The following is a 9,531-nucleotide window of genomic DNA, read 5'->3' on the forward strand; positions in this document are numbered from 1 at the left end:
TCTCACACTTAGAACTAGGAGTATCAAGAGGGGTTACAAACCATAGTAAAAAATCTAAGTTGAAGAGCCTGAAAACAGATAAACATTCCCATCTCTTCAGCCATTGGTGCTCAGTCCCCAATATTCATTCTTATCTTACACATCAGCATAACCAGCAATTCCTTATGACTCACTCCACTTATGAGCTACTTGGCAGAAAATTTAAGACACATGTAACAACTTGCAGGAAGATAACAAATTACACCAGTCTGAATCCCTTGCTTCCAAAAAACAGACAAAAACACAAGTTCTGAACAACTACAGAATCCAAAACACTAGGGAAGTTGGGAGTTTAACACTACCTAATGTGAGCAAGTGAGAATTTAATTACTTGGCTACCCTACCTACTGAGAACTAGAGAATCAGAGCTACGAGTGCATGACAATACTAGTTAGAAGATGCTATCACCCACAATTTGAGCCAGAGGAACAAGTAAAACACATATTGTGTCCATTAACTTCCCTGGATGAATTAAAAAAGCATTTATAGAAATCCTGCAACATCTCAGAAGAATTGGTAAACACTTAAAGCTGTTCTTCTCATTTGTCTCAGCAGAAGGACCCAAATTATTATCACAGAGGCAGTAATACTTTAGTTAAGTTACTCAGAATCCTAGAAACACAGACCAAAGCACCATTAAGCAAAGACAGTATTTAACTATCTGCATTATTGCAACTTGAATCTGTGCCATGTTCTAGCTAGTAACTCCTGGGGTAGAAAAGAAAACAAAAGTACCCAAAACCAAGAATAGTGGCCAGGATCCCCAAGATCTTTTTAGCAAACTGACTTAGTTAAAATACTAATGAACCACATCAATGAATGCAAAGTTTTTTGCATCTTCTGATGCTACCCTTTGCAACTCGAAAGAACTGTTCCACAGACACCAAAGCATTAATCACACATACACTAGACTGGTTCAAAATTTATTTGCCATTCATTTCTTGCACTTGAAGTACTCCTCGATGACATCTTTGGCCTGAGATTCCTTGCCATAGTCCTGTAACACAAAACAACATATTGTTAACATAAAGACAGACTCGTTCTAAATTTCACAAACTGTTTTTCATAAGGAAAAATGGGATTACAACACTTTTTCAAAATAAATTCCCAAAATTCCATACAAGTAAGCTCAAGCAATTTGCCAGTTTTCTCCCTGCTCTTTAACAAGACTATTCTAATAAAGTACAGCTGTATTTCATGCAAATGAATGAATGAAATTTGACATTGACACCCATTGACAGGAATGCAAACAAAATCTTCTCAGCTTAAAGAAACTCAAAGCACGTGAAAAAGTAACATAACTATGAACATGCATGCAGAAGGCACTAGTCTTCATTGTGAAGATGTAGCCATCTCTTGGGACCTCAGAGACCACACAGTCTTCAAGGCTCGTACTGTGGCTTTACTTTGCCAGTATTATTGTGAAATAAGCTCTGCACAACATTTTCAAGTTGAGCAGACACACTGAACTGGCTTTTCTGTCTAAAGCAAAACTTCGTATCTTTTAAGTAGGCCTTTCCTTCTAATGATTACTGGCAGGTAGGCATTGAGGACACAACTATTAACTCACAAAATGTACATGAGTAAATAAACATGACAGGGCCTATGATACAGGAAAGCAGCTTCTATTCACAAAAAAAATTAGGAGCTGTTTTAAACAGTTCCTTATCTAAAGCAACCTTTAGTTTACTACTTATTTTCAGAAGCGAGGAAATAAAACATAATTAGCAATCTTACTTTGACAACCACACAACTGCAGCCCACCACTTTGCGAGGTTTTCCTTCTCGGTCGATCTTGCAGAGACCCACCCATTCGCCGAGCTTCTTGTTGTCATCAACCTGTGCAGAGCACATCACATTAGAGCTTGCCATGCCCAGCACGGCCGGCTCAGCCCCGAAGCTGCTGTACTGTCAGAAGCATTGGGTAACGGATGGCTGCTTTCCTCACAGGAATCAGCAGAGGGAGCCAAAGTATCATCATCGTACAGCTTGAGCCTCCCTGGAGCCACAGGAATGCTCCTCCCGCCCTCCACTCCCAGCAGCAATTTTACTTACTATACAGGACACCAGAACTCACTTAAACTGTGCAAAATAACCAATCCACATCCCTTGCCATTTACACCCACAGGCTCTGCACTGTGGAAAAATGGCAATCAGAACTACAACTACCTGCTGCTAAGTTCTGCCTAGGCAAGCCATACACAGAATTACAGTAGTGTTCTAAAGGTTCAGCTCTCTACACGCTGAAACAAGCAGCATAACTGTTCCAAACTTTTGTCTCAAGTCCACGCACCTTTATTAAGTTGATCTGATGTTCTGCACAGAGCGCTTCAACTAACTTTACATATGTGGGTTCATCACAGTTTGAAGCCAGAACACAGAGATGGGCTTGGCGTCTAAAAAAAAAAAAGAGAACAGACAGATGTTAATTCAGGCACCAATTAAAATTTCTTGATAATCAAAACCAAAAATAATTGCATTCAGCACATGCATTTCTAGAGAACCACTTCCTATGCTTTAACTTTAACCATAAGCTTTTGAAATACTAAATATACTTTTGATGTGGTTTGTCACTTTTAATGTTATTTATATATTCATTACAGGCTATTCATATATTGTTAGCTTTATCCTAAGATTCTATTCCTGCTTTGAAAGCTTCTAAAAATCCCACTTCTAAAAATAAATTCTCAGCCATTGGAAAAAGTCTGATGACTGCATAAACACCAGGTACCCTACAGAACTGTCACTGTTACAAAACAACCAAGTTACAAGTGACTTTTTCATATTTACCATAGATTACAGTAATACAGTAATTTAACATTAGAATTTTAGTTATTAAAAGTTTGAATTTCCACGCCAAAGTGTTTTTAAGTTCTTCAGAACAATCTTTTCTACTTACGTTCAGAGAAGCTGTAATGACAGGGCCCCAATTCTAATTAGGATCTTTGTATACTGTGGTACAATGTTAAGATACCAAAGGGATACCTGACAACAGAGAGAGCTGAGTAGGTCTTCTATGCTTAACCTAATGACATGTGACCTCTGCAAACAAGGTCACTTTTCCCTAAAAAGACCTTCTTTATCAGGAGTGTCACCAGAATGGCAGAAATGTTTCCAAGAACCACTGCACACAAATGTGTAGAAGCCTCACACACACATCACCCTAAAACACAGCTTATAAAGCAGGAGCTGAACTCAGAGAGCTCACACAAAGCAGCTGTGAGCTACCTAAGCTCACAGTATTTCTCTGCCCTTGTTTAGTACCTTGTCCCAGAGGTTTCTGCATACAGGTTTGTCAGACAGCAGTTATCACTCACAGGACGAGTGAAGGGGTATCCGACTAACTGAGAAGTCATCACCCAAACACTGTAGCTTTACATCTAAGCAGATTTTTCTTGCAAGTCAAGTATTTACAAATAAACACACACAGGTGTGTATGCATACCTGGAGATACACATATATTTTGCCCTAGAAAATATCATAACTGATTACCCAATAATCTGGCACAGAGGTTCAACATTGTTTCGATATTGCACCTTGACAATTTACTTACTGCTGCAATATACAAAAAAAAGACAGCAAAAAAAAGTTTAAGAAATCTATGAATTTAAGGCTTTTTCATAAAAAGGAAATGAACTTTTCCAGGAAAAGTCTGAAATATATATTAACCCGATTAAAATAATCTAAAGTTTTGAGAATACTTTATTACTTCTTAAAATATAAAGTTCTTGAAACCTAGATTTCTATAGCCATATACAGCAGGCACGATTAAATTTTCTCCACAAAACCCATACACCCGTATGAACACTCGGTGGCACTGGGGCCACAAAATTACAGAAATTAATACACCAGATCCTGCTATTCTTTAACTATTGAGTTTAGCTTTTATATTTTAACATTTCTCTTAAAGGCCCCAAAAGACAACAATTACTGGCAGAAAGCTATAATCTTGTGTAAGTTAAAACTGAACACCTGAACAAAATGGCCACTGCAGGTGTTCAATACTCCTCATCACAAGGTCTCACCCAGTTTTACCATTCACAGCAGAGAAACTGGTGACACCACACTTACTTGTCCAAGGCTTTGGCTGCTTCACGGATACCGCGAGCAAGGCCATCGTGGATAAGTGCGGTCTTCAGCACTTCTTGCAGAGCGGTGTTAACATCCATTACACCTCCAGCAGTAATGCTAAAGAAAAGACACACAATGTTCTCAGCGTGCCAACAACTTTCAGCTATAAGCAAAAGCTTCCCGTCCACCTGCAAGCATCCGGCCATTAAAAAAGGACAGAAAAAAAGCAAGTTAAAGCACTACGCCAAAGGAAAACGAGACGAAGGACGAACTCGAAAGAAGCGAAGGCACTAAATCCTCCTGGCGAGCCACCGGGCCATGCTGCCTCCATGCTCCTTTGGGGAGGCGAGGACGCCATGCGCACAGCGGCCCTGCCAGGCGGACCCGCGCCCGTCTCCCGGCCTGCAGGAAGCACGCAGCAGCACCGCGCCGGGGCCTGCACACGCGGCACAGCCAGAGCTCCCGAGCCGGACGCGCCACGGAGCGACCCGGCCCCTCCGCCCGCCGCCCCCGACGGCCCCGGCCCTGCTCACCCTTCCTCGGCCATGGCGCTCTCGGTGGGTGCGGTCCCCGCCTGGGTTCCTACTGCAAATACAGACACAGGCCGCCCCGGTGAGCGGCGCCGGCCGCCCCGGGGCCCCCGCCCGGCCCGCTCCCGCCGCGATGCCCCGAGGGCCGGGGGGATCCCGCCCGGCCGGGCCCCGGCGCCATCGCGGACACTCACCCGGCACCGCCGCGCGCCGCTGCACAGAGAGGGGGTGGCGCTCCCGCCGCGTGCTCTTATAGCGCCACAGGACCCCGGCCTGGGTGTGCGCGTGCGCGGGCTGGGGCTGCCCGCCGCGGTGCCTGATTGTGGGCCTGCCTGCTCCGTGTCCGCGGCAGCGGGAGATTTGTGCCGGTTTGAAACTGAGAGCTGGGAAGTGGTTTGAAATAGAAATTAAAGGATGAAACTGAATAGCTGTAAGCAACAACTGCAAGGTGGCTTTGTCAAACAAATACTCTATGGGAGATACCTCTGCTGTTCCCAATGGCTGACCCCAGCAGTCACAGCTGAGGCCCTTCCTCAAGGAAGATTAAATAAAGCCTCACAAAAATCTCGGTTTGCTACTTTCCTTTAGGGAAGGAACGGTGCCAATTAGGTCTCCGAAGGAAAACTTAGCACCCAAGACGTTCCATAAAAAGGAACGTTGTTCTTTTAATAGAGAAATAACTTCTAAGTGCCGGTAGTATCCATTTGATCTGGAGGAGCAGCCTCCGGAGGGATCCCCAGCTGTGGCAGCCGGGCCGGGCTCACCTGGGCTGCTTCCCTGGGCAGGACGGGCACCCGGTGCTGCCAAAGCTGGCTGGCCTCACTGGCACCGTCCCTCTGCCCTGGCAGCCGAGAAATGGGGAACATGGAGAAAACACCCTGATGCCCCTCTCTGCCAGCAGGTCACAGCGCTGAGCTGTAGGTTGGAAGCCTCATAAGTGCGACTGCTCAGCCCTGTTCCTGTCACACATGCACAGGTGGTTCAGCTGACGGCGAGTGCAGCACGGCCACTGCACTGACACTAGTTCCTCACTTGGGTGCTGTCAGTCTGACACGGGGCTTTGTCCATCCCAGCTGCTTCTGATGGATGACTTGACTGTTTGGTATTCTACATGTCACTATCTTTGTAAAAAGACCATAGTGATAAAATAAAAGTAGGTCACAAATATTGATAGCCATGGTTTGTGGCTAGTGCAATCAAACACATTTGTCGCCAGCGTTGTTAGCCACTCTTTCCACAATATGTTCTTCCTTGGTCTTCCTGGTGTTGCCAAGCAGCAGGATGTAGGCTAAATACAGCTAGGGAAGGGACACTGTGCACAAAGCAATTCACTGCAGCTGGTCAGGGCAGAGGAAGACAGGAAAAGTGGAACCTGCTCGGTTGTCTTGGAGCTGCCCAGCTCAGCCTGCACAGCTTTTCAGAGCCTGCCTGGGGAAATGCTGGCTGGAGGCTGCAGCACTTCCAGGCTCCAGCAGTGAGACACAGCTCATGCCAACTCTGAGACAGTCACCTACATTTACACAACAGAGATCTATAAAGGGCAGAAGCCAACCCCTGAGCAAGTCATGGAGAGAGAAGCGCAGTATGAGGGCTGTCCTCTCCCTGCAAACTGAGCTACCAAGGACAAAGTGGGTAGGAACAACCCTGCCCACTGCTAACACGGCAGCCTCTGAGATGCATTTGGCTCCTCCAGTGCTGCCATGTATTGCTTGAAACTCTGAACTGCAACTCCTGCTGCAATACCCCTATGTGTTGCAACCCCTACAGTCCCAACATAGATATTCTAATTTAGCAGCTCCTGTGAAACAGGAGCTCTTCCTCCACAAGAAGTAGGAACATGTAATTTCCTTTGCACTGCTCAGAAAGCATGCAAGCACAGCACACACAAATAATACTGCTCGCTTTTTTCCCACCTCTTCAGGGGAGAATGTTTTTCCCTATATCCATCCATCACTTGTGCCCTTGAAAAGCCTCAAAGGCACCTAGTCTACAGGGCCGTTTTTGCAGTGAGTGGAACAATATACCATTATCTGCCCTAAAGGTCTTGAAAGGATAAGAAGTCTGTATGCAGCCTATGACACATCAGTATCTCCAGGAAGTGCTATATACATTCAGCCCAGGAGATGGAAGCATGCACATCTGAAAGCTTTGTATTACAGCAAAAATGATAATAACAGTCAAAGTATAGTCTAATATTCTAGCAGCCTACCACTAAAAAGCAGTTTTCCTAGAACAGTTGCAAGAAAGCAATGCTGTGTTGAGATAAAAGTTACATATTTGTAGAGAGGAAGTTTTCATTGGCACTGAACTCTGTGTGGAAATGTTGGTATAGCCTAGTGGGAGTCTGTTATTTTTGTCTAATAACTAATGAAAGCATGTGATCCTGTTGGAAAGTCTGCTTCATTGCACAGCATGAGCTCAGCATTCATGTGGGTGTTCTGCAAGCTGTTGGTACTACTCCACCTGCTCCACCTTTCTCTCTATATTCCTAGAAGTAGTAGCTAATTTCTTAAGCTCTGCATTTTCCCTTGAGCACCCTGCAGTTCAAATGCTGGCACACAGCCATGGGGAATGAACTGTTTAAACCAAGGACTGCAGTCCTGTGCTAGAAGTACTTCCAGTGCACTTGAGGCTGGGTGAGTGGTGTAATGTGAGTGCTAGAAAATGAGGAGCTGGCAGATGCAGTGTTCTAAAGGGCTGAGGTGCTGTCAGTGCAGATGCTGACCTTCAGCTTCACTGAGCAGCCAGCCCCAGCAGAGGAACTTGGTCCTCTCAAAATTTAGTTATATTACAAACAGCATAATGTGCTGCCTATAAACTCGGATTTGGGGAGAAGATGAGCTGCTGTCACATGGCATTCAAGAATTTTTATTCTCTCCAGCCTGCTGTTCTGAGTGATCCATTTGGACTCACCATCTTGCTGCATGTATTTAAAAAGCCTCTGGTTATAGCTACTACCCTTTGCACTTGCCATTCAGTTCCTTGACACTCCCTGACTGTCTCCCTTTCCAGGCTGGCAGCCTTCCTTTCTTTTTCCACTCTGATCAAAATGGGAACTGAACCTGGGGACTTTTTCAGAAGAGCAGTACTGCAGTGAGACTATAATGGTTCACTCTTGTCTCAGCCATCCTCTTCCTGCTCCTTTTCCCCATTATCTCTCCTTGTCTCTTGCTCTGGTAACATTTATCTTCCCCTTGTACCCACCCTGGCAACTACAACCTGTCTTCTTCAAAATGTCAGACTACAGGGATGGTTTAAGTGCCATATTGTAAACTAGAGACTCAGCAAGTGAGTAACTAGCAGTTTAGACAGTGGCACAGTGTGGTGAGGCAGCCACGTAGGCAGATGAAAGTATCAGGTATTGCAGACTCCCAAGAGAGGTCCATGACACTGCTGAACTCTGAACAATAAATTGTGAATTTCAGTTCTGAACTTTCATCTCACATCTGTCTCCAGAAATACAAAACATGGCCATGTGCAATAAATAAATATCATAGGATAGAATTATCTCATTTTTCTTGCAAAACAGAAATTATTTCTCACACCTATGGAAAATCAAGCTGGAAGCCTTCTTGTTTTGTATCCACAGAAGTTCTGCTCACCAGCCCTGAGGGAGAAATGTGTATTTCTCCAGATGTAGAAAAGAGCAGCCACCCACATGCAAGAGATCTCTGTGTCAAGTTTCAAGTACTTGGAGAAATTAAGAAGTCATTCTGGAGTTTCAGAGAGAGGACAAGCTATGGTATTTCAATACCAATTTGAAATTAACTAAGGCCTTGATCATGATAACTGAACAAAACAGTTTGCTAGTTTCTGTTGCCTTCTACAGATTTTGCATGAAATGCTAAAAGGATGTGGTTATCATGTGGTCACATTAGAGTAATTTTAAACTATTTCCCAACAGCATTGTGCAGCTGCTGACAAAAAAAATATTAATATCATGTAAATATGTACTAAGGACTTTCTTGATTGCAATGCAAGTCTTTCTAAGATCTCCACAACTATACAGAGCAATAATAAGGAATATGTAGTTCCACATGTGCTGAGCGTTTCATAATATCCTGGACATCTGTGAAGGAAGCTACTCTTAATGCAATTGTCCTTCATATGTTTTTACCTTGTGAACATCAGCCATGAATTTGACTCTATGACTAGTATTTATAGAGAACTAGTGCTCTAAACCTTGAATTCTACATCCAATTTGGGATCCGAAAGGAAAACTACATGTCATTAAAGTTGTTGCAGATGTGACATAAGCAAGAAAGGCTTATATGCTTTGAAAAAATATATACATATTTGTTAGACTTGATAAACTGTTTTAATAGGTTGGTAACAGGTCCTAGTTCAAAGGTTAGCAAGTATTTGTAGCTCTTCTGGTTTTGGCTGGGGTAGTGTTATTTGTCACCAGAGTAGCTAGCATGGGGCTGTGTTTTGGATTTGTGCTGTAAACAGTGTTGATAGTGCTGGGATGTTTTAGTTTCTGCTGAGCAGTGCTTGCACAGAGCCAAGGCCTTTTCTGCTTCTCAGCCCACTACAACAGTGAGGAAGCAGGGGATGCACACAAGGAGCTGGGAGGGGATTCAGCCAGGACAGCTGACCCCAACTAGCACAGAGATATCCCATACTGTATGATGTCATGCTCACCATATGCAAAACTCGGAAAAGAAGAAGAAAGTAAGGAACATTTGGAGTGATGGTATTTGTCTTCCCAAGTAACGGTTACCTGTGATGGAGCCTGCTTTCCTTGAGATTGCTGAACACCTGACTGCCCATGGGAACTGGTGAAGAAATTCCTTGTTTTGCTTTGCTTGCATGCATGGCTCTTCCTCCACCAGTTCAACTGTCTTTATCTCAATGCATAGGGTTTCTAACTTCTGCTCTTCTGATTCTT

At 44.1% G+C, this 9,531-nt stretch overlaps 1 protein-coding gene and 3 non-coding genes across 5 annotated transcripts; all 4 read right to left on the reverse strand.

Annotated features, from left to right (window-relative positions):
• Positions 1–946: 946 nt before the first annotated feature.
• RPS12 (ribosomal protein S12) lies at positions 947–4,889 on the reverse strand. Of its 2 annotated transcripts, XM_058019789.1 has the most exons (6): positions 4,835–4,874; positions 4,644–4,695; positions 4,111–4,227; positions 2,333–2,435; positions 1,777–1,878; positions 947–1,036 (listed from the first exon to the last, which is right to left on the reverse strand). In XM_058019789.1, the coding sequence occupies exons 2-6, from the start codon at positions 4,655–4,657 to the stop codon at positions 974–976; spliced, it is 399 nt and encodes a 132-aa protein (XP_057875772.1). In that variant the 5' UTR covers positions 4,658–4,695; positions 4,835–4,874; the 3' UTR covers positions 947–973. The 2 variants fall into 2 exon arrangements, with proteins under 2 accessions (XP_057875772.1, XP_057875773.1); XM_058019790.1 differs by lacking the exon at positions 4,644–4,695 and having other exon boundaries at positions 4,835–4,889.
• On the reverse strand, positions 1,381–1,515 carry LOC131082175 (small nucleolar RNA SNORA33). The gene has a single exon (XR_009114331.1). It is a non-coding gene; the product is annotated as a small nucleolar RNA SNORA33 (small nucleolar RNA).
• On the reverse strand, positions 1,942–2,028 carry LOC131082176 (small nucleolar RNA SNORD100). The gene has a single exon (XR_009114332.1). It is a non-coding gene; the product is annotated as a small nucleolar RNA SNORD100 (small nucleolar RNA).
• LOC131082166 (small nucleolar RNA SNORD101) lies at positions 3,330–3,404 on the reverse strand. Its single transcript, XR_009114323.1, has one exon. It is a non-coding gene; the product is annotated as a small nucleolar RNA SNORD101 (small nucleolar RNA).
• Positions 4,890–9,531: the final 4,642 nt, after the last annotated feature.

The sequence above is a fragment of the Melospiza georgiana genome, chromosome 3 (assembly GCF_028018845.1).
Source record: "Melospiza georgiana isolate bMelGeo1 chromosome 3, bMelGeo1.pri, whole genome shotgun sequence".
NCBI classification, from domain to species: Eukaryota; Metazoa; Chordata; class Aves; order Passeriformes; family Passerellidae; genus Melospiza; species Melospiza georgiana.